The following is a 27,958-nucleotide window of genomic DNA, read 5'->3' as shown; positions in this document are numbered from 1 at the left end:
TATCTTTGCGAGTGTGAGTGCGATCCATAGCGCGCCAGATCGATTTGTCGGTACAGAACGGTACTTTAGCGCGAAGTTCACTCGTATTCCGGAGTTGCCAATCTGGATTTCGGCTTTGACGAACGCTCAGTGGTCACTTCGCCATCAAGCTCTTCAAGGTTTCAGCCACGAGCTTGAGCAAATCTGGGGAAGTTGGAGTCTAAGTCATCTATAAATTATCCACGAATCCGCATCTTTCACCAAGAAGTAGATCTCATGTCGCTAACAGCCACAAAGATATTCGCTCGGCCAGAGCAATACCGTATGGCGCTGTCGCAACGCCACTTCCCCGCTTCAAAACAGACCTCACTCGGTCAGAGATGCTACGACTTCGTGGCCATGGCGATGATTCGAGGAGCTCTTTGGAAATGAGTGACATGACCTGTACGGCGTTTGCCAATGGCTGCTGTGCTCAGGATACCTAGGAGCTCGTCGAAGAAATGATCACTCTGTCCAAGCCACGATTTGAACACTACGAGGAAGATCCAATTGGAATCGGGCTGTCGACGCCACGGATATCTTGGGGCTTCAGCGGAACCGTGACCCATTGGTATCAAGAGGCCTATGAGCTTCAGATTCAATGGCCTGATCAGCATATTGAGCATTTTCTGGTCGAGTCGAGAGACAACATTCTAGTCCCCTGGCCAGGGAGGCCGCTGAACTCTCGAGAGCGGGCGAGCATTCGTGTTCGTGTTAGGGAAACTGGTGAACGAGACTTCTCTCAATGGAGTGCTTGGTCGACGGTTGAAGCAGGACTTCTCGATCCGGGTGATTGGTGTTGTCGCCTCATCCAACCAAGTCGCAACATTCCTCCTGGGCAGCCTCATAGACCAGTCGTATTCCGTCGTCAACACAAGCTCAGAGACGTCGTGGTCTCTGCTCGATTGTGTATCACGGCTCACGGCGTTTATGAAGCTTGTGTCAATGGCAAGGTAGTCGGAGATCATGTCCTCGCTCCGGGCTGGACCAGCTACCACCATCGATTGGCATACCAGACTTTCGATGTACTGTCCCACCTACAGGCAGACAAAGATCTAGAAATTGAAGTCACCGTTGCTGAGGGATGGTTTTGTGGCCGACTTGGCTTTTTGGGCGGACGAACGAATATCTATGGGGATTCGCTTGGGCTCATTGCCCAGCTCCACATTGTCTACCAGGATGGCAACACAGATCTTATTCTAACACACGACGAATGGACCTGGAGTGACAGCAATTTTACCGCATCTGGTCTCTACGATGGTGAGACACATGACGCTACCTTGACGGAGTTTCAACGAAAAGCTGTGAAATGCGAGCCTTTACCTTCTGCTCTCGTCGCATCTACAGCGCCACCTGTGCGTCGTACCGAGGAATTGCCCGTTCGCGAAGTGTTAAGGACGCCATCTGGAAAATGTGTTCTAGACTTTGGGCAGAACTTCTCAGGCAGAGTCAGGCTACGTGTGTCTGCAGAGGAAGCTTGCGAGATCGTTCTCCGCCACGCTGAAGTGCTTGATCATGGTGAGGTGGCAATGCATCCGCTTCGGGGCGCAAAAGCCACAGACATCTTGAAGCTGTCTAGTAACACAATCGAGTGGGAGCCAAAATTCACATTTAATGGCTTTCGATACGTGCAGGTCGATGGCTGGCCCGGCGAGCTGGACAAAACCATGTTCGACGGTGTTGTTCTACATACCGATATGCAGCGTAAGGGACGATTTCAATGCTCGAATCCGATGTGGAATCGGCTTCACCGAAATATTGTTTGGTCGATGCGTTCGAATTTCCTGAGCATTCCCACAGATTGCCCACAACGAGACGAGAGATTAGGCTGGACTGGAGATATTGCCGTTTTCAGCGACACGGCTAATTTCTTGTACGATACTACAAGGATGATATCCTCTTGGCTCGAAGATTTGAGCGCTGAGCAGCTGGAGAACAATGGTATTGTGCCACTCACTATACCTAATGTTGTCGAAGGCCTGGAGAAAGACGCTCACGCAATTTGGGGAGACGCTGCAATCATGGTTCCTTGGTCGCTATGGAGAGCATCTGGCGATAAGCACGTGTTGTCGCAGCAGTTTGCTAGCATGAAGGCCTGGTACGAAGCTGTACCACGTCGATCGAATGGGTTATGGAATTACACCTCAGAATGGAAGCTCGGAGACTGGCTTGATCCTTTGGCCCCGCCAGAAGACCCGGGAAATACGACTACGGATCCGAACTTTGTCAGCGACGTGTTCCTCGTACACGTTACTGAAACAATGAGCAGCGTTTGTGAGCTGCTTAACGATAAGTCAGCCCAAGACCTCTATGCTTCCGAAGCCAAACGATTACGAAAGAGCTTCACAGACGAATATGTCATTCATTGCGGAAGGCTGTCCCCCGACACACAAACTGCCTATGTCCTTGCTCTTCATTTCGACCTGCTGCCCTTGGAGCATCAGAAACTGCGAGCAGCTGAGCGGCTTCAAGAATTGATACGACGAGGCAGTCGCTTCTGCATTGCCACCGGTTTTGCAGGCACACCATACATCGGTCACGCCTTGTCGAAAGTCGGGCTCCCCAGTCTATTCTATCGTATGCTTTTGCACCGGATCTGCCCGAGCTGGCTGTATCCCATCACAATGGGAGCTACCACAATATGGGAACGCTGGGATAGTATGCTACCGGACGGATCGATCAATCCGGGTGAGATGACCTCTTTCAATCATTATGCGCTGGGTGCTGTTGGTGACTGGATGCACAAGAAGATTCTCGGAATGCGTGCTATATCTCCTGGTTGGCGAGAGATAGCAATCGAGCCGGTGCCAGGAGGCGGCTTGATGTGGGCTAAAGGTGAGCAATTGACGCCTTCTGGCACACTTCGAGTGCTGTGGTACATCACAACAGAAGATGGAGATGAGAACTCTGTGTTTCATCTCAAGGTAGTTGTCCCGCCGAACACTTCTGCTGTCGTCACACTGCCGTGTTCTGGCAAGGTCGAGAAGGTAGGGTCGGGAGAAAGATCATGGCATGAAGTGTACAAACCGGAGGCGTGGCCTCCTTCGGCGCTGTATCCACCTTTTGCAGTCAGGACTGATGCTCTACCTGAGGATGAGGTACTTCCACTTCCAACGGCATAAGGCCAGGGCTTCGGTATACATGGGTCAAACTTGATTACTGAGATCGCATATACTCCTTTGCCTGAGCTGCAGCATTAGTGCTTCAGTCTCATCTTTGCAGCACATCGCCCTCTTGCCACTGCCATAAGTGAATGTTCGGGACATCGGCCAGCGAGTGGCTGATGTCTAGAAACTCAGCTATCAGTAAGATGTCTTGGAAGGCTACGAACTCAGACGTTAGATCCTCGACACAATTGCTCGGTGAGCACTTCAGCGAGCTCGGGTTCAGACCACACGAGGCATACTATGGGATGATCGACAAGGTTGTGGCTTCCTCCTGACCAAAACTAAAAGCGTGAAGGTTCGAGTCTGGGGTGCATGGTCATTCTAGTGTCGGTGAGCTTAGCCCTCTCGTCCAGCGTTAGCAGCTGATCGATCGTTCGCATGTTGTACACTGAACGATTGCCATGGTCTGATCTCTTCCATCGATGTGTTAAGAACACGCCACGATGAACTCTCCAGTGCCGAGCTAACTCACCATTGGTGGAGATACTCTCTAGGCTGGCATTGTACAAGCATTATTCCCCTCTTCATAGCGAGAGTTTCGATCGTATTGCTCGCATTGTAATGTGTTGCTTCGGGCCAGAGATGTATCGAAGTGAGAATAGACGATGACGACTCCGAATAGGTTGATGCTATAAGAATATCAGGAAACTTCTCGATGTACTTGTAAGCAGGGAACCCAACATATCGGGAGTTCGGATACACGATGTTACTTCCATCGATTCTGCTTTCTTGGGCTACGGTGGCCGTCGCCCAAACCCAGCTCTTGACAGTCTCCGACGCACGTGGTAACGCCACCAGCCCGATCCATTACGGGGCTCTCTACGAGGTAAGGTGCCATGCTAGTAAACTATACTCCTGTTGAAGCTTATTCTAATTATTCACCAGGACATATATCAATCAGGTGACGGTGGCTTCTATGCCGAATTGATTCGTAACAGAGCGTTTCAAGGATCTCGTCAAAATGGACAAGCGAGCCCTATCAAGACTACCGACTACTGGACTCCCATCGGAAACGGCGTCCGAATCGCAGTCGACACATCCCAGCCACAGCTGTCAACAGCTTTGCAAGGACACCTACGGGTCGATGTACCAACAGGTAGCACAGGCTTAGTCGGAATATCCAATGCTGGATACTATGGCATGTCAGTAGACTCAGCGAAGCGTTATGCTGCTTCAGTCTATGTGCGAGGCGCGTACAATGGAAACGCAAGAGCACAATTCCGCAACAAATTGAACAATCGTGTCTTGCATACCGTCAACGCGAGTGTCGCATCTCGCGCAGATGGTTGGACACAAATCAGCTGGCCAATATTCACGCCAAGTCAAGGCGTTTCGACACCAAACAACACTTTCGAGTTCTTGTTCGATGCCGCTCCATTGGCTGGTCGGAGCATATACCTGAACCTTTTCTCCGTGTTCAAGCAGACGTACCAGAATCGTTACAACGGCATGCGCGAGGATCTCACCAATGCTTTCGTAGGATTGAAGACCAAGAACATTCGGTTGCCAGGCGGTAACAACATGGAAGGTCCACGTTTCGGAGAAGAATGGAAATGGAACGAGACTATCGGCGACCTGAGGAACCGAAATGGACATATTGGCGTCTGGGGTGACGAGCAGACAGATGGTTTTGGCCTTCTGGAAATGATGCAGTGGTGCCGTGATACGAATCAAGCTCCTATCCTCGGAATCTTCGCCGGCTTGCACATCGGTGGTAATGTGGTCCCACGTGAACAGTTGCAGCCTTACGTGGACAGCGCAATGAACCAATTGGAGTTCTTGATGGTGAGTGCCTCAAAATTGCAGTGGCATAAAGCAAGACCACAAGCTGACAACCATGCAGGGCGATAGATCCACTCGTTTCGGAGCTCAACGTGCATCCTTGGGCTACCCTGAGGCTTTCAATATCCCGTACATCGAAATTGGCAACGAAGACTTCCTCTGGGGTGGCGAGCAGTCATACAGAGATTACCGTTTTGCCGCATTCTATAATCCAATCCACGCGAAGTATCCCAACATCAAGCTCATATCATCCGTCATTCCTTCGCCAGTCCAGAATCCAGGAACCTGGCTCGACATACACATCTACCAGAACCAGGACAGATTTGCAAACGAATACGCCGCATTCGACCAGACAGATAGAAACTATCCCGTGATAGTGGGCGAGTATGCTGCCATATTCAAGAACAGCGACGGCTTTCCTGAGATCGGTGCCCAGACAATGGGCATGTCCTTATCAGAAGGAATCATGTTGTTAGGAACGGAGCGCAATGCCGATGTCATCCGCGGTGTTGCACATGGTGCAATGGACAAGCACTACGACCGCGAACCCAACACTGTCGCCTTGATGAAGCACACTGCCACGCAGATCCTCAAGTCCAACAGCTACTACGTTAGTTCCCTCTTGGCAACGTACTTTGGCGATGAGACGCTCAAGGTCGATACCCAATTCGGCGAGGGGATTGGGCCTGTATACTGGTCTGCGCAGAGGACAAATGCTGGCGCGAAGTACTTGAAGCTTCTCAATTACTACGGTCCGGGAAGCGTGGTGGAGGTCCAGTTCCAGGGCTCTCACAAGACCACCGCGGAGGTCATCACTTTGAGCTCGCCAGGTTGCGAGTCCATCAATAATTTGCCAGGTCTAGGAGGTGAGACCAGCACTATTACGAGTGGGACACTGACGGAGCAGAATGGGAGGTTTCGTGTGGCCTTTGGAAGTCCCTGTGAGCTGAAGGTTCTTGTGGTCTAGACTTGGATTTGCCTGTGAGCTTGCTGAGTCTTGCAGAGTCCATATATCGACTTGTCCATAGCAACAGAGGAACCTGATGAATAGTTGTGTGCGATAAAGGAGAAGCATGTAGCACAAAGTCACAGGAAGTGTTGTCTAGCAGACGTCGGCGCCCGCCTCGGCTCGCCTCCGATGACGACAAATTTCTGACACAGCGGCGACAGAGACACTCTACATGTAACTAAAGCACAACAATCAACGAAATTTCAGAGCCCACCGGCACGAACGACAGTCAGCCGTGCAGGTTGATACCGAAACCCTGTGAAAACGAAAGTTGGAGAATCATTAAAGAGAAGCAGCAACCAGCCCGCAAAATCAAAATGTCCGCCACCTGCGCAAAATGCGAAAAGCCCCTAGAAGTCGAAGTCAACACTGAAGACTTCTCTGACGAAGAAGGCGATATCTCGATGAATGACGACAACAACAATGAAACACCTCAAACCGTACCAGACGACGTCCTCCTCTCCTGCGGCGACCACTTCCACTGGGAATGCTTACTCGAATCCTACGAAATCGATACATGCCCCAAATGCTCTCGAGACATCACAACAGGCGCAGCAGCAGGCTCTTCCTCCTCATCTTCAACTCCGGCAACAGAAACCCAAATCCTAGTCGACCTCAACAACGAAGGCGGCCTGCAACACAACCTCGACATCTTCCCTATTCTCAAAGAAGAATCCTATTTACGCGCCTATCCTGAAGAACGCAAATGTCGCGCATTTCTCGAATTTTGCAGAGAAGGGGATCATCGCGCTATTGCGGATCTTATCAAAAGCTGCAGTGAACCTGACGATGAAGAGGACGAAGATGAAGAGCCTTCCGGACCTCCCAAAACCGCAGACGAAATTCTCCGCTATCAAGATCCAATAGGTGACATGCAATCAGGACTTCACGCTGCTGTGGCAAATGGCCATCGCGAAGTCGCTTGGTTGCTTTTGTTGCTTGCGAGCGAGTATCCAGAACTCGAGTTCCCGGCGTTGGTGTTCCAGGAAGCGGCAACTTTGGGCCTGATGCGAGAAGATCAGTCTGGCAAGGTTGATGTCAGGAGTCTGAAGGACGCGCATGGCCGGACGGCAGAAGATGTTGCACAGCAAGCAGGCATAGTATGGCACGGGTGGATTGGAAATGGAAGGTTGGCAGTGTCTTGAACGGCATACTGCCGTCACTAGCGAGGCACGCGCGTCGAACTGATGCACAAGTGCAACAAAGCTGTGGCTTCTATCTATGTCTATTCGTTCGAATACGAGATCGATCTGAACAAGATGTGGAAGAACCGGACAGGAGGCTTGCATTTCCAGTCGGACATTTCAGCTTTGTGCGAAAACTCTCTCGGAGACAACTGCGAGGTTGCCTGGCACATTGAATGATGAATGTCGGTATAGCGTAGGATTTTTCGGGCGGGCTTGGGCCATGTCGAAGGACAAGGTTCGCAGCCTTCACTTCGGCTTCGCTGGAGTAGGGTTCCCATCGGTCCCAGCAGATGGTCGCACAACGCGATGCCGGCTCAGCAGTTGTGAAATAATGAAGTGGCTGACATCCTCGTCACTCCAGTACGACAGGTGACTCGCAATGGCCGCGATCAGATTGATGTCGAAAGCTCCCTCCTGGATAGCATAATCAACGCGACCGTTGCTGTTCAATTGCCTAACCTTCTCTTCTTCCCGTCTCAATCTTTTGCCTCGTTCTTCGGCTTCGGCCCACTCTGGAGTATCTCTTGTAGAGCCTGCTCCAAGATCTCGAGTTTCTGCGTCGCTCTGAGTAGATTTGCGGCGTTTTTCAAAGTCGCCGTAGAGTGTAGTTATCTCGTTGTCAATGAGGGTAGGAGGATGAAGCTTGTGATCGTGCGATGCTTGAGCGTCTGCAGCGACTTGATTCACTTTGTCTGTGCCGATGGGCTTCACCTCCGTGCCTTTGGCGGGCAATGGCGCAGTAGGTATCACGCCTGCTGCAACATTCGTACCGGCACCGCTCGATATGCCAGGGTTGTTGGTGCCGCTTCCTTTCGACAGTGGTACGTTGCTCTTCACCGCTGGCACGCCTGCTCTCGTCGGTTCTTCTCCGTATCCGAGGCCTCGCGTTAGTAGACTTGATGCGACAGATGTCCACATGCTGCTCACACTCTGACTGACGCGAGACCCTATCCCCGTCAAGCCTTGTCCCACAGGCGCTCCGAAGATTCCTCGTTTGGTATATGGAAGCGGCTGCGGCTTCAATGCAGCCATAGCAGGCGAGATCAAGGGCTCGAGCCGATAAGAAATCGGATCTGTAGGATGAAAGATGTTGAAGATCTGCCCACACTTGGGTCGTGCCACAGGATTCTCGCCTTGTACATGCGTAGGAGTCAAGTCTCTTTGCTTCTTAGGCGGAGCAGCCAACATTGGGTCGTCCATGCTGCCGAGACTGCCGCCATCGCGATCACGCTTATCCTTGGAGGGCCTCGCGGATATAGTACGACCGCCGAGCATTTGAAAGAGACCGATTGGCGAACCAAGAGCGTAAAAGTCTTCGACAGGAAAGTCGAGTTTGAAAGTCGGCTCACCTCTTCGTTTCGGCTGTTGATCTTGCCGACACAAGATATCGAACATAATCGCACTGCCAAGTGAATGCCCAACCAGTGAGACCTTGCCGTTAAACTTTGGATTACGCTCCATAAACAGGTGGTATATCCTATTGAGCTCGCTCAAGACCAAGCCTGAGATGTGATCTTTGTAAGCAGGAGAATCGTACAACAAGATGTCGAGAGCGAGGTCAGTGATCAGGTTCCGAACAGCAGGAACACCGTCGACGGTGATGTCCTCAAGGCTGGGATAGTCTTCTTCGTCTATATCAGTGTCACCAAGATCGTGCTCTTTGCGATTATGCCGAAGACTTTGTCTGGGAAAATCAAGCAAATGTCTCCAACAGATTGGCAAGACCTGAACTCGACTATTCACGGTTTCAGCATCGTCCAGTTCGGCATTCAGCGCGCGAAGGTCCGGCGATTCAGCATATACTGCTTTGAGTGTTTTCCGCAGTGTGTTCACGTCGTGAACGAAATTCACACTCTCCAGACGAAGACCAAGACGCTGGCCAATGCCGTGTGTGACCAGAATCAAGTGTTCGATCTCTCGTCCTTGTTTGTCTCCCTCGACTTCGCGGTAATCGTCCTCGATTTCTCGCTCGTCGCGCTTTCGAGCTTCCTCTTCTTGCTTTGCGCGATCTTCGCCGTGGTTCGGGTCTTCCATGAGAGCAGACATTTGACGCTGCAAGCTTTGGCGCATATTTTCTGAGGTGCTCACGCGCTCAGCCTTACTTTCTTCCACATCTTCGCCCTTGCTCTCATCCTTGGTATCCTTCGACTTGTTCTCCGCGGTTTTTGCAGTCTTCTCGTCTTTGCTGTCCTTCTTCTGGTCAGGATCAATCCAGCCACGCGTAACTTTGATGCCAGCAAAGCCAGACGTGAAGCGCTGATATACGTTGTAATTCATTCGTGTCATCCAGTCATCAGTCAATAACCATGCTGTGGTGCCATCTTGATAGGTCACCACACTATTCATGTGTGATCCGAACAAGCGATATGTGTTCTGAGGGTGCTCATCTCGAGCTAAATCCTGAGTCTTACTAGCGGAGTCCTCTGCTGCTTTCTTGCGCAGTTCTGTACCTGATCCTGTCGCCGGACCAGTTTGCTCTGCGAGCGAAGTGATGTCCTGCCCTGGAGTCCATGATGACGGTCGCGATCGAGGCTGCGAGGCCGAACGCGGCTTTGTTGGGGTTTCCTTCGATTGCGGAGGAGGCAGCCTCCAGGCTTTGACTTTCAGGTATCCTTCCTCAAGCTGTGCTGATAGATTTTCATCACAGGGCCTTTGCGCGTTGCCTTCTTGGAAGAACCACGTCCCTCTCCGAACATCATACACGGGGCCATGCCAATACGCGGGAGCCAATTCGCGTCTTTCGACGTCGACATCGAAGAGATAGTCTTCGTTCACAGGCACTTTGATGCCGTTCTTGCTAGATTGACGCTCTCGGAGACTAGCATTTGGCTTCTCATCTGATCGCGCTTGTCCCATGTCCCCTCCATGCTCTTTCAATTTGTCTTCTGCATCTTCATCTACTAGCAACTTTTGAAAAGCCGCTTCAATCGACTTCGAATCCGTTGTTGAAAAGGCAGCGTATTTCTTGGGCACTCCAGGCGGCTTTTCATCCGGAACTACACCACCGGGAGTCGGTCTTCGCTTCGGTACGTCTACAGCATGGAACCATTGCGGTCGAAGTCGCGGGCAGTCTCGCGGGTATTTCCTCAAGCTCAATCTATGCCTGTTGCTTATCACATGATCGGCTCCCTTCTGTTGCTGCAATGGCGCTGCCTCGGGCTCTCCATTCTTACCCTTACTGGGAGCTGTGATGGGGCTTCTTGTCCATGGAGACAATTTGCTCAGGTAGCTTCGCCCATTCTCTTCCTGAGCAGCCATGCCTGGTTTCTTATCTGCCCATGAGACAGAAGGTGGCCTGGGCCCAGTCGTTCGCCTGGCTGGCAGTCGCGATTCTGGCAGCCAAGAGGGAAGATTCTTCTTGACGAGCTGGACCCAGCCAGAAAGCCCTGGAAGGCGAGGAGGGCGAGCCAATGTGAACGTGGATTTCAGGCGTATCGATGCTCTCGTATTCTCTCGTGAGCTGTCTCAGCCAAGCTCGTGAAATGTTAGCACTCTCGCACTGGCATTCGCGTCGAAATTGATGTCTAATGATTGTAAGAAGCTGAAGAGACCCTGCACAGAAAACATGGAACTGGCTACATGAAGGAATGACTGCAATCAGCTGGACAAATGGTTGGAGACAGTTGGACGCGTTACCAAGATCACTTTGCGTCGTGCATCTTGCTGCGTCATCACGCGAGCTCCCGGCGAAAGCTTGTGCGCCTTCGCCGATCAATTTCATCTCGCACACGCTCAATCTCTTCTCCCCATCAAGGTATCTCATCACCAACGCCCATGCAACCGTTCGAGGCGACCATGGCTCCGCGGGCATGGCAGATACTGTCTGCTGCAGCGAAAGCTACTAACGTGCACCCACAGACAAGCTGTACCCAAGCGCAGCTGTCATCATGGCTGGAGAAAAGACGCCCGAGCATCTGCACATTGAAGAGCTCGTGAGGACGAAGCTTCCAACGTCGCCGATATACAAGTTCTTGCTCACTCCGGTGGTGATTACCAGCGCCACGAAAGGTCATGTCGTTGCGCGATTGCCACTCTCCGAGGAACACATGAACAGTGCCCGAAGTCTTCATGGTTCAGTCTCTGCCACCATAGTGGACTGGGCGGGCGGCATGGCCATCAGTACATGGGACCTGCGGACTGCCAGCGGAGTGTCGCTCGACATCCACGTCACATATCAGAGCGGCGCCAAGGTGGGCGAGGAGATTGAGATTGAAGGCATTGCAGACCGTGTCGGCGGCAATGTGGCATTCACCAAGATCATTATCTACAAGGTCGAAGATGGGAAGAGAGGCAAGATCGTGGCCTCTGGCACGCACACCAAGTTCGTGAAGGGCTCTGAACCCAAGCCGGCATCTTGAACTTGATTCTCAATGCTACCTGCGCACCTGCACCTACGTTCGTCTGCAAGGTTCCTTGCCGCAGATTCGGCAGGATCACCCTTTCTTCTTTGCGCCTACACATGCACTCACGATCTGTGACTGGGCTCACTCGGAATGGGGAAATTAACGTCTTCGACTTTAGAACCTGCTGCGGAGCGTCAGCCTTGAGGCAGCAGGAATTACGACTTGACGACATTCATAGAAGAACACTATAGATGTGCAGGACGTGCAGCATTTCCATGCGATTCCAAGTCCATTTCTTCACCGTAACGGATTTTCTAATGCCACACGACTGATGCTGAGCTTTTTCGCAGCCGTAATGCATTTTGCTGCTTTCTTTCCGCTTCGGGTTCCGGCCAAAGTCCGTAGACCCTTGCCAATGCGACGCCAACTTCGAAGGTGGGCCAGACTTCACACCTCACCAGACATCGCAGTGACCAAAGCTCCGTCCCACCGCCGGAGCAAGGCGCGCGTTACTAGGCAGAGAGAAGTACTTAGTAAGACCCATCTTTCGATACAATTCTGGGACGGCCACTTTTGCACTTACTGTTTTCAATCCTTCGACTTCAGTTTCCAGCACTGCCCTCACAGCTTCCAGGCGGACACGATGAGCACCCTCCAGAAATTCGTGCCAGCTGCGGCCATCATTGGCCTTTCGAGCGCGTCGTTCCTGACAGGTAAGCGCGAGGCATGATCCTCAGACCTGAGTATAATTGACGCAAGACAGCATACATCACCTCGTTCACGATCCTGGCAATTCCCGTAGTTGAGACTGGAGCCTCAAAGGAGAACGCCAAATTCGCGGCGAAGCAATGGCAGAAAGCTTTTGATCTCGGAAAGTCATTCGCACCGCCATTTGCCATTACCTGTGCAGCATGTTTTGGTTTCCTTGCAGTCCAAAGTATGTATCGTTCCGTGTGGAGAATCGCATAACGAGTGCTTACAAAGTCTCATAGCTCGAGGTATCGTAGGCCGCTATCCAGTCTCTCCTTCAGTGCTCTACGCAACAGCAGCAGTGCTTGCTCCGTCTATTGTGCCTTTTACGTTTGCAGTCATGGGTCCAACAACTCTCGATCCTCTGGTTGCCAAGGCAAATGGTAGTTCCAACGCTCCCGGCGACCAAGAGACCCTCGACCTCATCAAGAAGTGGAGTGGACAGAATGCCGTACGGGCTGGATTGATCGGCTCCGCGGCTGTAATGAGTGCTTTTGCGATTCTTGCACAGGTAGCGTAGCTGCTCTGCATATGGCCAATTGTAAAGATATGCTGAGCAGTGTGCTCAGACCACCAAGGGACCTGCTGGACTGTCGAAGCTGGGACAGACAGCGACTCGGGCTGCGCAGCAAGCAAGACCAGTCAGTGCTGTTGGAGCGCAGATCAAGGCGACGAGGAACATTAATACCAAGGCGAAGCGATGAGCATACTGGTGCACAGGACATTTATGCGACAGCTTGACATTGAACTTTCGATGGCTAGTGATAGGTAGTTTGCAGAGTCTACGATCTCACGGATTTCTGACGAATTAATTGCTCGTACAATCTTCAACCACAAAGTAGAGCCTTGCAAGATCTCGACTCTCTCCTTTTCACTCACTTGTGATTGATCATGTGCGCGAAGCGATCTGATGTGCAGCCTGCACAGCTGGTTGCTCTAACACGGTTCACCATTATGATGAATTCAATGTTGCTCGCATGACCAGTACGCGTGCAAGTTGTGAGGATGCACTTGCTGTTCGTGTCTGGCAGGGAAAGTGCGGCCCATTCCGCGGCGCCAAGCAAAACGTGCCCACCGAACATCGAATTTGCCCGCTGGTGTCGATACAGAACGTCAGCACTTCCACCACCACCCAACGACCTCAACACCGGAGCAATACCGCCAAGATGGTAAGAAACTGCTCGAATACGGCACGATGAACGAACGACGCCGCTCTCCGATTCGCAATGGTATCGCAAGAGGAGGAATGAGTTGGTGAAAAGAGGAGGCAAAGCTGGTCAAGCGCAATGCGCATCGCTTTTATGCGTCGCAAAGTGTAATGTCGATGTTAGCAGCCTGGCTGTAGAAAGGATACATATCATATGCGGAACACCTTTGCGCTCTCGTGGTGCGAAGGTGGATGGAAGAAATTCCATCGGAGAGCCGCGTTGACCTCGCTCAACGTGACGTCCCTGTAAAAGCACGACAATGCTAACCACGCAATGTCTACAGGTGAACGTACCAAAGACTCGCCGCACCTACTGCAAGGGCAAGGACTGCAAGAAGCACACCCAGCACAAGGTCACCCAGTACAAGGCTGGAAAGGTATGTGCTGCTCTTGCAATTCTTGCTGTCAAAGCAGTTGCTTATACTGTATAGGCCTCCCTGTTCGCCCAGGGTAAGCGTCGTTACGACCGCAAACAGTCCGGTTATGGTGGTCAGACCAAGCCTGTGTTCCACAAGAAGGCAAAGACTACCAAGAAGGTCGTGCTCCGATTAGAATGCACTCAGTGCAAGACCAAGGCTCAGCTCGCTCTCAAGCGTTGCAAGCACTTCGAGTTGGGGTACGTCAAAATCGTCGGCACCTTTGTCACAGCTTTTACTGACTTTTCTGCAGTGGTGACAAGAAGACCAAGGGTGCCGCTCTTGTGTTCTAGATGGTTTCATCCTTCTGATCATGGCGTACGGCTAAGGGATTTGGGACGGACAGCAAGGCGTGTAGAGACCCAGATTAGTCTCCATGCAGCTTACATCGAATTCATGACCATCTACTTGACGCCTATATTACTTTCATGTCTCATATCACCTTCGTGCAAATGATGCAGCTGACGCCTAGGCTCCCGAACTTTTCCGAAATCAAGACTTTCGCTTCCTACGTCAGCTCGAGAAGAGGACAGGAGCCGAAAAATCTATCACCAATTGCTTTTCTCCCATCGCTCTTCTACGCAATGCAGGGTTGAGTTCCACCAAATCGGATCACCATCATCAGTCATAAATCCTGAGCGAGCCGAGGGAAATCCCAGATCAAATCGCTCACGCCCCTTAAACCATCAAATCGCACCAAATCGCCTCATCCACACCTCCAACCAAATGTCGCTTCACCACCTCATACCACACCCAATCACCACGAGCACAGTCCATCGCCACCATCCAGAAGAGACGCCACACTCAAGCCAAAGGCGACTTATCCCCCACCATCCTCGCAAACCCCATCTCAATACCCTCACACTCCTCCTGCAATTCTTCCACACTCAACTGCCTCTCTCTTCCCAAAGTCTGCAGAACACGCTGCAACGTCACCAACGTCCCATAGACCCGATTCTCACTCCTCTGCGAGAAAACAATCGCGCGATCCTCAATCACCGACTCAAGCAAATGATGACACGCTTTGCCGAAATGTTTGAGGCGGAGTAATGCCACGGTGCGGCGAGGGGCTGTTCTGGATAGACGGATGCGTTGGTGGTTGGGTTGGAGGTTGAGATAGGATGTTTTGGTGAGTTTCCATTGGGTTAGGAGGTTGTAGTGGACTTCTGGGGCGATGGTGGAGGCTGGACGGTTGTGGTGTTCGCGGAGGGCGGCGAAGAGGTCGTGTGTCTCTGCGGAGAGGGAGTTTTCCAGGATGGAGAGGTTGTAGGTGAGGGGGATTTTGGCGAGGGGGTAGAGGAGGTCTTCGGCTAAGGTGGTGCGGGTTTCGAGTGCGAGACAGGTTGATTGGATTTTGATGGTTATGGTGGGTTTGCGTGGCTGGTTGGTCGGCCGATGGAGACGGTCTTGTGATTTCAGTTCATCGGCGAGGCTGAGGAGAAATCGATTGACGGCGCCGAATGTCTGGAGGTATAGGTCGCTTGGGGTGTCTTTGTCGTCTTGGTCTGCCAGTTTGATGGAAATGTCCACTTTTGAGAAGCGGTGAAGGTAGTTGGGGAAAATGCCAGAGTACTCGGCCAATGGTGAGAAGTTGTCGAAGACTTTTATGCCGCCTTGAACGTTGCCGCGGACCTGCAGAGTACCATGCTCACCGACTTCGACATCGAGAGTGATGCGGCCCAAGTCTTCGATCAGGAGAGAGGCTTCATCGTGGATTTGCTTGCATGTTCGCAGGAGCGCTGTGTTAGGAATCATCCCCTCGGACACATCGTGAGTGAGAGCGATATGATAGATCTTGTTACGCAGCTCAGGTGGCAGAGCTTGGAAATCGAAGGGCTCGTCTCGGTCGGATGTCTCCTTGGATACGGGCGAGTATGCAATACTGGTAAGCTTCGTGGCTGGGACGTTGATGGAGCGGGCGGTCGTTGGCGTGCTAGGAAGTGGTGAGGTCTGTGCCAGCTCCTTGGTGAGCCGGGCAAGGGCACAGTCGACGGTGAGGTTGGGACGATACATTGTCGCCAGCGACGATGTGGTCCCTCGAGTTGGAAGATATGCGGATGATGCAGCAGTGGATCGAGCACTGCTATTGGAGTACAAGATCGAGTGGTAAGTGGATGCGGTGGTACAGATTCGAGTCGCTGGCGACCATCAGCATTGATCATTCGGGGGACATCGAACAACACTTACCTGCCAGCAGCTCCGAAGTGGGGAAGAATGAAGGCTCTAGATCGAGAGGCCTTCGAGTGGTAGGCGCATAAGATTGGATGCGGGTAGATATGTTCGAGAGCAAAGATGGGAGAGTGTCGATGTCAAAACCTGAACTTCTACTAGAGTAAAGACGCTATAGAAGACAATAGCATCTCGCGACAATACAGAGACTTCGAAAGCGGGGCCGTCCCTGGTGGCGCAGAGGTGAACAGAGTAGCCGCGTGGGTCAGGGAGCGCTTGGCTGAGGAGCAGACTTGAGTTGGATTCCAGGCACCGCAGCACGGTACCACCCACTTCTGCGTCAATCAAATGCACAATTGTTGTGCAGCCGAACAAGGCATTTCCCAGACGATTTCGATGCTGACTTCGATACGCTGCGTGTCAGCAACGTCACGAATATTGCAAGCGCGTCTTTTCATTCACCTGACTCTGTCTTGGCATCGATATTGGCAAAGTCTAGGTCCCGATGCTGAGATATGTGCTCGCAGAGGGCTCGCCCAAGATCCCTTGGGCGGGCGCCTTGCCCTATTTTACATGGAGTCACTGTATGTACAAGTCAGCTCCGTCGTCAGAGGAGGGAGAGCTTCGCTGACTGTGAGAAATGTCGCGACCAGCTATTCCGAGAGCCGAAAACTCGCGTTCGTGCACTTCGACGGTATGCTACATCGTCATGTATACCCGTTCAACGAAGCGGTGTAGTTCTTTGTGTACATTTCAAAATTCAGTTATTGCCATCGTACGAAAGTGAAAAGCCCAGGCTGCGCTCGTGGGATTTAGACGGCACTCCCACCATCATACCGCGCATTGGCGCTTCCTTGCAGGGGCGTCCGCTCGGTTGGCGATCCTGGTCCTCCGTCGCTACTTGTTCGTGGACTCGAGTATGCCGGTGGTTTCGAGACAGGTATCGAAGAAGCTTGGGACTCCTGATCTGGTTGACCATGCGGCATGGGAAGCACATTTCCAATATCCTCAAACTTCCTCAGTCGTGGCCCGGTGTAATATTTGTTAGCACCTAGGAACCACCAGGAAAGGGCAAATACTGCAACGGCTGCCGCCACAACGACAGCATAATTCATGTTCGTTGCTGTAACAGGTATGGTTGTCGGGCAGAAAAGCACAACGCTAATGAGCAAGACCCAGCTGATTGCAATGATGCTTCGAGGCTTGGTTGGCAACCATTTGCCGAGTGTATAAGGACCAGGGACAAAAGTATTAGAGTCCTCGTAGATCAAGCGAGCCAGAATCACAGCGATATAGCTGAGGTCCAGGCAAGGCGCGCATAGATTGAAGATGGCCGTGATTGTTTGTGTTGAGCCAATACCGATGAGGTTCAGACAGCCGCAAAAGCCAACTACGAACCAGACAGCGTACAGAGGTGTCCCTGTCATCCCGTTTACTTTACTCCAGATGTTCGAAAACGGTAACGCCTCGTCTCTCGCGAAAGCATATGCCATGCGTGAGTTGGCAAGCATAGCTGACGCGCCGGTAAAGAATTGGATCAGCATGACAAAGAAGAGCATGACAGTTGCTCCATCTTTGCCAGCGGCGTTCAGGAAGATTTGTGCAATTGGAAGTCCTGTCGGTGATCCAACGATGTCATCCATGTACGTTTCCGTAAGACAGAAGGTGAAGACGACGTTCAGGGCGAAGCCCTGCACACCTGATATTATTACCGCCCAGCGAATCGAGTCTGGCCCGCGGATAGCAGCGTCGTGAGTCTCTTCGGACATGTGGGTGGTCCCATCGTAGTCAGTCATGACCCAAGCTACGTTAAGGAAGCCGAGCAGGAAGGAGAAGCCTTTCGAGCCATAGCCAGATCCATCTCTGACATCCATGAAGACGAAACTCGCATCGCGCTTGTCTTCAGTCATTACGAGTAATGTGATGATGATGCCAATGGTAGCCAGTATATTGATCGGTGCGAACCAAATGATCAATCGATGCAAGCCTTTTGTTGTTAGCGAGCAGATGACTCCAAACACAACGAGCATGCCCAGAGCAATGATCACAATCTGGTATGGTTGCCTGCAAAAAGAAATTCAGCTACACATCTCAACGGACTGCCGATGCATAACTTACGGCGAGAATTCATAGGCCCCATCAACCAGTCTCGATCTGATACTCCTCATGGCCAGCGTCATCTGACCCAAAGTATAGGCTATCGATGCCACTCCGCAAGCTTGACCAAGGAAGTTGCACCAACCAATGATCCAGGTCCAAATGGGAAGGTGCTTCTGTGGTACAATCTTCGCAGGCACGAAGTACATGCCACCGGCAGTCGGATACGCTGATACAAGCTCAGCTACGCAACTTGCGATCATGTATGCCATGATAGAACCGATGAACCATGCCCAGACGGCAGTCGATGGCCCTCCGAGACTGATGGGCACGCCATATGTAGCGGGTTGAGAACCGAGCACTCCGAGGATTGATATTGCGTACGAAAGTGTAGACCATCTACCAAACTCGCGTCTGAGCTCCTGGTATTGGTCAGCGTGACATCCAATTAGCTGTCGAGAAGAACATACCGGTTCATAGCCTATGCGAGCAAGTTCCCGATCATCTTCGTCTCGTATGCGTGTATAATTTGTTCCCGGTCGTGCTGCATTTTGCGGAGCGTTTGTGTATGGTACGGAAGGATCTTCGGTAGGTAACTGAGAATATTGCTGACCATAAGGAGTGACTGTTGAAGGAATAAGCTTCTTCTCTGATTTCACGTCATCCTTGTAGTGAACAGGTTCCATGATGCTCGTTGGTGGTTGGGGGTTGTTGTCAAGTCACAGCGAACAAGCGCAGGCTCTCATAAGTTTGACGATCCCTTTACCGCCGATTCACCTCGTCCACGAGGTGAGTAGCTCTGCATGTGGCGTCCCGTGACACCATGCCGTAACGTCTCCATTCACAGGAGGATCATACGCTAGTGGTGGTGATACAGGAAGTGGGCGAATGGAGAACAACTTACAAGGAAGGCGTCTGAGCAGACGCTCTGATATCATCCAAGGCATGCAGCCGCTTCCGAAGCTTTGCCTTCTTTCGATAGAACTATGTTTCCCGGAATAATGCGGTCAAGCAGTGCTTGCTGGGGTGTTGTGATTGGAGGTATGGCGTGCTCTATACCCAAAATGGGAGATACACGGCGATGTACTCGTTCGACAGCGCTGCGTGTCGATCAACCCACGCTCCTTGTCACTGCGTGGCGTTGCTGCCACGGGCGGCGTGTGAGTGGTTACAGGTGAGTGGTTGTCCACGACTCCCAGAGCTTCGGAACTTAGACCAAGAACTGCAGGCCGCAGATACGGTTCGAAGCTAGAAGTGCAAGGTGGTAGGGCTGTCCCAGCGAAGTCTGTCGGGTGGAGGCTGAAGATCCTGGCAGGATGGGAGGTGAAGATTCCATGTTGCTGGAAAAGGTGTCGTTTAGGAGCATCCGGAGGCGGTTGTGGGTCTAGTTTCCGATATGGGACGAGTCTCGTGCAACCTCGCCATGATGATGAGCAACATCACCTCACCGCGGACTGAGAATGCACTGCACGACATGGACAGAGAGCATTGCGGTTACTGCACGGCCAGGAGAGTTCGCAGCGTGCAGCGGATGAGGTCACGGGAGGGCAGACAGAGTTCCGACTGCCGAGCGCGAGCGGCAATCTTGACGTGGCACTCCGGCGGTGTGCGTCCACAGCCACGTCGACATCAACTTTGTGGCAACAAGGGGCGAGACTGAGCACTACTAACACAAGGTCGCACGCATATCGGCCAAATCGTTCGCTTCCGACTTCTCGAATGCGGTGTTGAGCCCGGGAGCTGACCGCTAGCCACGAGGTCCCGGCCGCGTCTTTCTTGCTGCACGATCTCGGCGGGTATCGACATCTCGGTCCCAGATCCCACTGTGGTGGGCGAGGTATCTCGGGGATGACAAGAGCTGCTCATCGACCAGGCGTCACCACCTTCGACATGACCAAGAAAGGAACGCTCTCTATTCGTGAAGCACCCACAGACCTGCTCGACCACCGTCGAGAAATATACAGAAGTCGGTGAGCTCTGTGTGCCACATAACTTGGTAGAGGCTCTCAATGGCTCCGTCAGCATCTGGATCCTCGAGAAAGATTGCCGGCGTTGCGGGCCTCGAGAACGGAGTGTGATACACAGCATATGTTCAAGTTGCGGGCCGAATGGGCCGGACACTCCATGAGAGAACACGGCAGTACCGGTGAGTGGACAAGGTCTCTTCGGCCGCGATTGGATCAAGAGAACTGGTTTCCCTGGGAGTACGATGATGAATTGGCTCGAGAGGCGGTATCGCAATTCTGCTCTGGCCACCGCTCTGCCTAGATATGGGCATTGCTTGGCAACTTCTATAGGCTGTATCTTCTCCATGTGGGGGATGCAAAGTAACCCACACAATCTTCGATCTCTTTTGTTTCTTGTATGCTTCACTGTGCTCCGGCTCACGGCATACCAGAAGAATATGTTTGACCTCCATAAAACCACGAATATGTCTGTAATCCACATCTGACCACTGCCAAGCCCTCTGACAAACACAGTCATTTCACAACCTTGCTCTTGAGCTCACGCGTTGAGAGCAGGTGTTGAGGAGCGTGTGATGATATAGGCAGCAGCTACTGGCCGACGGCAACTTTCTCATTCGATCATTGAAACAGTCGTCCACGTCCATGCCCAGCCATGACCGCGGCGAGCTGCGACACGTCATGATTGCTGGAATTGCGAGACGGTCGTGGCGAGCGCCGCCGCGATAGCTAAAACTTCACGTGTCTCCGAAGCTGCCTTTGTGCTGACAACAACGAATAATCTGCCTCTCACCAAAAGAACAGATCTTGAACAATCTGGTGAGGCGTTTCTGCCATCTCTGTCGCGGCCATGGCGTCCACAATAGAGCTCGCGCGCCAGTGGCTTGAGCAAGACAAAGACCACGAAACAAGAAGCCAGATTGAGGAATTACTCGAGAAAGATGACCAGATCGAACTAGAACTCCGACTGCGAAAACGGATAGCTTTCGGAACTGCCGGTCTGCGATCCTCCATGAAAGCCGGCTTTGCCCACATGAACTCGTTGACCGTGCTCCAAGCATCCCAAGGACTGGCGGACTATGTCATCGAGCAACATGCTCCCACTCCTCCTCAGGAGCTGGCCGTTGCTGTAGGATACGATGCAAGGTACAACTCCGAGAAATTTGCTCGCCTCGCTGCTGCCACCTTCCTCGAGAAAGGCATGAAAGTTCTGTGGTTCGGTCAGATCTGCCACACGCCCATGGTCCCGTTTGCGGTCACCAATTTCAAGGCAGTGGCTGGCGTCATGGTCACCGCTAGCCATAATCCCAAGAACGATAATGGGTACAAGGTGTACTGGGGCAATGGTAGCCAGATTATCCCGCCCCACGATGCCGGAATCGCTCAAGCTATCGATAACGTCAAGCAGATCTTGACATGGGATACGAAACTGGTCGATAGCCACGAACGTGTGCAAAATGTGTTCTCCGAGACTGCAAAGTCATATCTCGACCACATTCGCGAACTGGTCTGGCCACTTCCATCGGTCGAACAGGCCATGCCTTTCACATACACGGCAATGCATGGAGTGGGGTTGACCATGATGAAGCAAATCGCCTACATGCTCTGGTTCCGAGGGCACTTCATGCGAGAAGTAAAGGCGCAAGCAGAACCCGATCCCGAATTCTCCACAGTGCCATTCCCAAATCCAGAGGAGAAAGGTGCACTTGGTCTGGCAATAGAAGAGGCCAATAGGAACAACACCGATATCATCATCGCCAACGATCCTGACGCCGATCGATTTTCTTTCGCACAGCGCGTCGCAAAAGGCCAATACCATCAATTCACAGGAAACCAAATCGGCATCCTCTTCGCCTCCCACGTTTTCGAAACCTACAAAGGCGACAAATCAAAACTAGCAATGCTCGCCTCCACAGTCTCATCCCGCATGCTAGCAAGCATGGCCGCAAAAGAAGGCTTCCACTTCCAAGACACCTTAACCGGCTTCAAATGGCTCGGTAACGTCGCACAAGACTTACAAAAACAAGGCTACGACCCCGCCTTCGCCTTTGAAGAAGCCATCGGCTTCATGTTCCCTACTGTCGTCTGGGACAAAGATGGCATAGCAGCTGCTGCTGTCTTCCTTACCGCGTGGCAAAGATGGAAAAAGCAAGGTATGACGCCTTGGCAGAAGCTGCATCAATTGTATCAGACGTATGGATATTTTGAGGATGCGAATACATATCTGATCTCGCCTGCACCGGAAATTACGAATCGAGCTTTCGATGATATTCGCAAGTTGAATGCTGGATCTCGACCAACTAAGCTTGGGAAACGTGAGGTTCTGCGATGGAGGGATTTGACGATTGGATATGATAGTGGGACGCCGGACAACAAGCCGATTCTGCCAGTTGACGCCAGTGCGCAGATGATCACTTGTGAGTTGGAGAATGTGGTTTTCACTGTGAGAGGGTCTGGGACGGAGCCGAAGATTAAGCTCTACATCGAAGGCAAGGGTGATACATCGGAGCAGGCGAAGAGGCTGGCGCAGGAAGTGCTGCAGGATCTACTTGTTGAGTGGTTCAAGCCGGAGGTCTATGGATTGAAACTTGCTGGGACATGAAGGAGAGTTAGGCACGTCAGACGCAAAGCGACCCACTGTCAAAGTGGGAAGTGTTTACGCGCAGTATGCATTCCTATGACCCGGTCGAACTTCCGGAAACTAGATGAGGATGAATTTACGCTTATGGAGGATAGAAATAAGGCCATTCTTATGCTTGAGCTCATCAGCACGCCGCGCGGTGTCTAATTGCCTGCGGCTCGAAATATTGGAAAAAAGCTATCTTTGCTTCCATGTGCAGTCGCGTAAGCACCTTCCACTTTGTAACTTCCGCTGAATCGCAGGTGCCTCTAGTTTGGCATCATGACTACAGAACATTATCTTGCGAAGACTCAAAACACACCACTCGGCCAGGCGACGAACGGCAAGCGACAATCATCGATCTAAAAAGGGGGTACCAACTCCACTGAAGACACACATCCCGCCATGAATCCTCAAATAAGATAGCAAGCTTGACATTCTTCACCTCTGCGCACCGCTTGCAACGGCCTCTCCCCGTCCATGATACCTTGCAGAAAACAATCGCCTACAAGACTAAAGCATGCATCGGCCTGCGCGGACAATACAGCTGGCACACTTGCTGCACCGATAGCTCTCACGAGAAAGGGAACACGTCCACCAAGGAAGACTTTTACCTCGTCGCCTACACGTGCTTGGCTGGGTCCTAGACCAAAATACCCGCGCTCGGTGATGAAGAAGCATCGCAAGAATGTCGCGGACTTGACTGATGCACCGAAAAGTGCCGTTTCCGAGTCACCAGGTGGAGCCGGGATCTTCGCATTTAATCCTGTTCTCAAGCCGAAGATTGCATCGTAGTCATCCGCATCAAGTATGCCTTCCGCCCAACGTTGATGAGTAAGAGCATCGGCATAATCGTCTGGTCGGCGATAGCGTGTCGTCTGTCCGACTTGGGCGTCCGTCGTGGGGATGGAATCCATACAGATGGTTCGCTGCCACGCGCATATCATGTTACCGCCGTTAAGGTAATCTCGGTCCCCGAGTGATTTCAGGTCATAGCCACGCTCCGCGGCATCACAGATCATCAAATTTACCCATTGCTTGAGAATGGGGTTGAAAGAGGCCTCTCGCGCGACGATCATTACCGGACCGACATGTTTGATTCTGTCCACGGGCAGAGTGTGTACTTCGAGAGCAATGCCAGCAAGAATCCGTGGTGGAGGCGCAACGCTGGCTGATGATGCGGAGTACAGTGATGCGCGATCTACACGTTCTCGCTCGAAAGTGGAAGCTGGAGCGGCGAAGTCTGGCACCCATGAAGGGACTTGATCGACGTAAGAGGGGCTGTACTCAGCCAAGCGCTTCAACTGGACGAGTTCGGGATGTTCATTCGGGTGTTGGTCTTGTCCGGAGGACGTGAACTCGGGCATGTCTATCGACAATGAATCCAAATTGCGCAACCATTGCGGAAGTTCAGGATACGCAGATTTTCCAAGATTGCCTATAAGGACGTCGTAACCCTTGGTCTGGTCGATTAGAGCAGTAGTCAGGTCCCGGAAAACATTTTGAGCTGGTTTAGAGTAATCAGGCTCGATGGGGAGTCCGGCGCTCCACGATTTCATGACTCCCCGCAGACCAAAAATCTTATCCCTTGCGTCAAAAGCTTCTCGGGGGCGAGTGAACCAGAGCAGCCATAAATCCTGGGAAATAGGGATTGTAGGTGGAACTGTATGACCTGTGACACTCGGCTGCGGGCTGGACTCACTCTTGCACAATCGTCGAGTGTTCTCGATGTCCAGGACCTTGCGACAAAACTCCAGGATAACATCTACCTCGCCCACTGCGAATTCCGCAAAGGCAGCGGTACAGCAATTGAGGCGATGGGTGACAATGTTGGCAGCGGCAGCTGTGAGCATGCCCCATGGAGCACCAAGGCCTCCCAACACAACATCGGATTTCTGCGCCAGGCCAATCTCCTGGATGGTCCAGGTTCGGTTCCACCACGGCCGGCGTGTTATGGCGCTGAGGACTTTGAGGATATTTCGCCTGTAACAAAAGTCTTCAAGCACCGCCAGGCCTGTCACATGTGCGTTTCTGGCCCACGCATGGAGCCAGCAGAATGTTATGGCCACGTTGTCGTCTTTTGCACCATCCTGGACCCAGGTGTCGTTGCTCTTGCACCGACGGTGCCCGTCGAGAAGGGCAAGGAGATCTTCCACTTCCGCTGCCACGTTGACTTCCATGCTGAAATGGAAGGGACGTGGTAAGGCAATAATGGTGTCACTACTCCTGTGACACAATTCATCTCCTTTGCGTCTCTCCACAGCTCGCCGAAAGTGCTTATAAACTCGCCCAGTCTCTCTACCATATGTGAAGGTTTCGAGGAAAACAGGACGGGAGTCTCTGCTAATCAGATCTCGTAAAAACATTGGCTCATTCTGTGCATCTTCCGGTTCCGATTCTTCTCCTAGCCATATCTTGACCAAAATCGCCCGGGAATATATCTGATCCATGAGTCGAATCTGACGACTTTTCTCCGCGGTCGAATATTGATTTATGCACAATGCATCCACCCACAGAACACGAGGTTCACTGACATGACGGAATGCAGAAAGCGCATTCCTGAGGTTGCGCGTGACAAAGATGATCGTGCCATCAAGCCGTATTTTGCAAAGTTGCTCCGTTGGTGAACCCCAAGCATAGGACAAAGCCTCATATTCCGGAAGGTGTTTCCAGTCAACCACGGAAAGGTTGCATTTGATTGGGTCGTCTTTCGCCCCTGGTTGTATGGTCAGCAGCCTGATCTGCTGACCTACAAGAGGAGAGTTTTGATATATTTTGTCGCGGTTGAGTGTGTCGTCAGGCCGAGTGGACATTCTGCAATTTAGCTGGACGCTGGACTCCTACGACGGGTAAAATGAGCGAGAGGATAGATAGTATATGGAATGTTGGACCACGCTCGAGACCAGATGTTCTGAACTGCACACCGCATCGTGGCGCACAGGGGACCAATGACAGGAAACCTTGAGCGATGAAGAATTCAGCCGCAGCGCTTCGGTGCGTGGGTTTCAAGATCACGGTAGCCGAGCTATGAGATGAGTGCTTGAATTGTCACTTGCTAGAGTTGACCGAGCCCTTTTTGCTGTACTAGAAGAGGGACACCTGAATTCTTGGTAAAGTAAATAGACGACACTAGGAGTCAGCTGTTTCGCGTTTACTGCCTCGGACTACCTTACATTCACCCCTTCCTTTGTCAGTTGACACAAAGGACCAACATACCTTGAGCAACCTGGCCATTGTGTAATGATCTCCAGAACAATGGCGTCGCAGAGTGCTCTCCCAGCCCAGACCATATGCACAAGCTGGCGACGATCATTCTGTCTGCCTCTCAATGAATGCTGTGAGTTGAATCCCTCGTTTTGTATCCATTCTCTTCACCATCAATCGCTCTCAATCTCTTCAGTCTCCTCTTGCTCAACCTTCACCGCAACCTCAATCTCAGCCATGACTTCCGCCGCTGTTGAACTAACAGCAATCAATCTAGCACAAGCCCTAGGATTTTCAATCACGTCCAACTCATGAAAGCCCACAATATCTGCCAGCTGGTAAGGCGAATCCCGAAAGTCTTCCAGGAATCGCTGCAACTGACCGAGAGTCACGCCAGCGACGCCATCTCCTGAGCGTAGAATGTGCCAGTGCCTGGAGCTTTGAAAGTCTGTACTGATCACTACATTCTCCACCGACGGCTGAGTCAAGAGCATGTTATTCCACGATGCAGCGATATCACATGCCCAAGGTGATGCAAATCCGAAGTGATCGTTCATGCGAGTGAGGCCGATAACATTGAAGGATGGGAGGAAAGGGTTCAGTACGATGCCGCAGTGTTTTCCAGATTTGCTTTGGACCCAGTTGAGCTTGAACGCATCATCGGTCGAAGATAACGTCACGGAGCTTTGGTCACAGGTCTCTCTTAAGGGGCACTCTTTGGCGTTCAGTGGCTCACAGCCTATGAGCTTGGCGGTAAAGTCGCTGTAGGGCTTGAGAAAGAGTGCTCGTTGGAGAGATGGTGACTTCTTGATCGAGTCCTGGAATGAGCGATTGATGCGTTGTGCTCGTAGAATGTCTACTAGTGGTAACTGAAGGAGGATCGCTTCGAGTAGCTCCGCGGTATCGAAAACTGTAGTGGCAGCCGCCATGATGAAGCTGGAAGTGTTCAGCATAACAGGATCTGTTTGGAGATGTTGCAAGCAAGCGCTTGAAGTGACTCGAATTGTTGGGGGCCGAATACGATTGGTTGGACAAGCCTTTTAGTATGTCGTTTCTGCTATCCGTGTTCATGGTTGGAAGGAATTCTCTAAAGAATAGAGACGGTCAATCCAAGATTGTCCCTTCAGTGGCCCGTATTCACTGTCTGCTGTGGAGTCACGTGCACAAACAAGTCTGGTGAAATGGTGGGAGGTGTTGGTATCATGCACACGATGCATCCACCCGGTGTGTAGCTTCTCTGCCATCGATGACAGAATCCAGCAGCGACATTGAACAGAAGCTACTTACAGCTCCAATAGATGAGATTGGAAAGACTGCCAACTTGTAAGTGAATATCTAGTTGTATACGAAACGATGTTGCTCGATAGTCTCGCCCAATCGTCCGGGCGAATTTAGTCACCAGTTGTGTTCGTTGCAAATGAGATGTTGTAAGCCGGAACAAAGTAACTGTCTTCCGTAGCTCTTTGACCGAGTTCCTTTCACTCTTCAGCATTCTCCTCCTGCTCATTCTCTACCTCCTACTTCAAACCCATCGCAGCTTTGACTTCGGCCGTGATTTCTGCCACGCCCTCGTCAGTGGAATCGATGACTCCAACATCGTCAAACATTGATGCTAGAGGATTGAACACCACATCGCACCGTCGGCCAGATGTGTCACGAACCCATGCGCAGTTCATCATGCTGCCATCGATGTGTTGCAACCAGCCACCACCGCGGAAAGTCTTGCACGCTGCATTTGAGGCACATTCCTCCGTCTCGAAGACTTTATCCGGATCTTCAAGACGTGCAGCAAAGTTTCCGTAAGGCCTGAAGAACAGAGCTCGCTGAATAGACGGCGACTTCTTGATTGCATGCTGGAATGTTCGATCTACGCGCTGCGCGCTTATGAGGTCGAGCATTGGCAGCTGAAGGAGGATCGATTCCAGCAGTTCCGGTGTGGCGAAGACCATGGCCCGCGGAATGACGATGGGGCGAATTATTAGCGCTATTCGGCGCATCAGAGATGACAACTTACTCTGGTTCGTG

At 51.9% G+C, this 27,958-nt stretch overlaps 13 protein-coding genes across 14 annotated transcripts; 7 read left to right on the top strand and 6 right to left on the bottom strand.

The window, feature by feature from the left end:
• Positions 1–479: 479 nt before the first annotated feature.
• Positions 480–3,140, top strand: CKM354_001154700 (uncharacterized protein; the record flags this gene model as incomplete). The annotated part of the gene is made up of 1 exon (XM_044807041.1): positions 480–3,140. One exon carries the CDS (start codon positions 480–482, stop codon positions 3,138–3,140), a length of 2,661 nt encoding a protein of 886 aa, XP_044662976.1.
• Positions 3,141–3,888: 748 nt separating this feature from the next.
• Positions 3,889–5,934, top strand: CKM354_001154600 (uncharacterized protein; the record flags this gene model as incomplete). The annotated part of the gene is made up of 3 exons (XM_044807040.1): positions 3,889–4,011; positions 4,071–4,970; positions 5,029–5,934. The coding sequence occupies 3 exons, from the start codon at positions 3,889–3,891 to the stop codon at positions 5,932–5,934; spliced, it is 1,929 nt and encodes a 642-aa protein (XP_044662975.1).
• Positions 5,935–6,293: 359 nt separating this feature from the next.
• On the top strand, positions 6,294–7,121 carry CKM354_001154500 (uncharacterized protein; the record flags this gene model as incomplete). Its single annotated transcript, XM_044807039.1, has 1 exon — positions 6,294–7,121. The coding sequence occupies one exon, from the start codon at positions 6,294–6,296 to the stop codon at positions 7,119–7,121; it is 828 nt and encodes a 275-aa protein (XP_044662974.1).
• A 288-nt stretch (positions 7,122–7,409) lies between these two features.
• On the bottom strand, positions 7,410–10,421 carry CKM354_001154400 (uncharacterized protein; the record flags this gene model as incomplete). Its single annotated transcript, XM_044807038.1, has 1 exon — positions 7,410–10,421. The coding sequence occupies one exon, from the start codon at positions 10,419–10,421 to the stop codon at positions 7,410–7,412; it is 3,012 nt and encodes a 1,003-aa protein (XP_044662973.1).
• A 629-nt stretch (positions 10,422–11,050) lies between these two features.
• On the top strand, positions 11,051–11,521 carry CKM354_001154300 (uncharacterized protein; the record flags this gene model as incomplete). The annotated part of the gene is made up of 1 exon (XM_044807037.1): positions 11,051–11,521. One exon carries the CDS (start codon positions 11,051–11,053, stop codon positions 11,519–11,521), a length of 471 nt encoding a protein of 156 aa, XP_044662972.1.
• Positions 11,522–12,149: 628 nt separating this feature from the next.
• Positions 12,150–12,960, top strand: CKM354_001154200 (uncharacterized protein; the record flags this gene model as incomplete). Its single annotated transcript, XM_044807036.1, has 4 exons — positions 12,150–12,219; positions 12,270–12,443; positions 12,499–12,767; positions 12,826–12,960. 4 exons carry the CDS (start codon positions 12,150–12,152, stop codon positions 12,958–12,960), a joined length of 648 nt encoding a protein of 215 aa, XP_044662971.1.
• A 462-nt stretch (positions 12,961–13,422) lies between these two features.
• Positions 13,423–14,172, top strand: CKM354_001154100 (uncharacterized protein; the record flags this gene model as incomplete). Its single annotated transcript, XM_044807035.1, has 4 exons — positions 13,423–13,425; positions 13,748–13,840; positions 13,895–14,079; positions 14,133–14,172. 4 exons carry the CDS (start codon positions 13,423–13,425, stop codon positions 14,170–14,172), a joined length of 321 nt encoding a protein of 106 aa, XP_044662970.1.
• Positions 14,173–14,683: 511 nt separating this feature from the next.
• Positions 14,684–15,892, bottom strand: CKM354_001154000 (uncharacterized protein; the record flags this gene model as incomplete). The annotated part of the gene is made up of 1 exon (XM_044807034.1): positions 14,684–15,892. One exon carries the CDS (start codon positions 15,890–15,892, stop codon positions 14,684–14,686), a length of 1,209 nt encoding a protein of 402 aa, XP_044662969.1.
• A 968-nt stretch (positions 15,893–16,860) lies between these two features.
• CKM354_001153900 (uncharacterized protein) lies at positions 16,861–19,092 on the bottom strand (the record flags this gene model as incomplete). 2 transcript variants are annotated; one of them, XM_044807032.1, is made up of 4 exons in its annotated part: positions 16,861–18,112; positions 18,167–18,567; positions 18,616–18,770; positions 19,050–19,092. In XM_044807032.1, 4 exons carry the CDS (start codon positions 19,090–19,092, stop codon positions 16,861–16,863), a joined length of 1,851 nt encoding a protein of 616 aa, XP_044662967.1. The 2 variants fall into 2 exon arrangements, with proteins under 2 accessions (XP_044662967.1, XP_044662968.1); XM_044807033.1 differs by lacking the exon at positions 19,050–19,092 and having other exon boundaries at positions 18,616–18,831.
• Positions 19,093–20,959: 1,867 nt separating this feature from the next.
• CKM354_001153800 (uncharacterized protein) lies at positions 20,960–22,711 on the top strand (the record flags this gene model as incomplete). Its single annotated transcript, XM_044807031.1, has 1 exon — positions 20,960–22,711. One exon carries the CDS (start codon positions 20,960–20,962, stop codon positions 22,709–22,711), a length of 1,752 nt encoding a protein of 583 aa, XP_044662966.1.
• Positions 22,712–23,142: 431 nt separating this feature from the next.
• Positions 23,143–24,909, bottom strand: CKM354_001153700 (uncharacterized protein; the record flags this gene model as incomplete). The annotated part of the gene is made up of 1 exon (XM_044807030.1): positions 23,143–24,909. The coding sequence occupies one exon, from the start codon at positions 24,907–24,909 to the stop codon at positions 23,143–23,145; it is 1,767 nt and encodes a 588-aa protein (XP_044662965.1).
• A 1,197-nt stretch (positions 24,910–26,106) lies between these two features.
• Positions 26,107–26,862, bottom strand: CKM354_001153600 (uncharacterized protein; the record flags this gene model as incomplete). Its single annotated transcript, XM_044807029.1, has 1 exon — positions 26,107–26,862. The coding sequence occupies one exon, from the start codon at positions 26,860–26,862 to the stop codon at positions 26,107–26,109; it is 756 nt and encodes a 251-aa protein (XP_044662964.1).
• A 588-nt stretch (positions 26,863–27,450) lies between these two features.
• On the bottom strand, positions 27,451–27,882 carry CKM354_001153500 (uncharacterized protein; the record flags this gene model as incomplete). Its single annotated transcript, XM_044807028.1, has 1 exon — positions 27,451–27,882. The coding sequence occupies one exon, from the start codon at positions 27,880–27,882 to the stop codon at positions 27,451–27,453; it is 432 nt and encodes a 143-aa protein (XP_044662963.1).
• Between the last annotated feature and the right edge of the window lie 76 nt (positions 27,883–27,958).

This window comes from Cercospora kikuchii (genome assembly GCF_019650295.1).
Source record: "Cercospora kikuchii DNA, contig_00008, whole genome shotgun sequence".
Classification (NCBI taxonomy): Eukaryota; Fungi; Ascomycota; class Dothideomycetes; order Mycosphaerellales; family Mycosphaerellaceae; genus Cercospora; species Cercospora kikuchii.
Note: the sequence above shows the minus strand (reverse complement) of the source record. Positions and strands in the feature narration are given on the sequence as shown.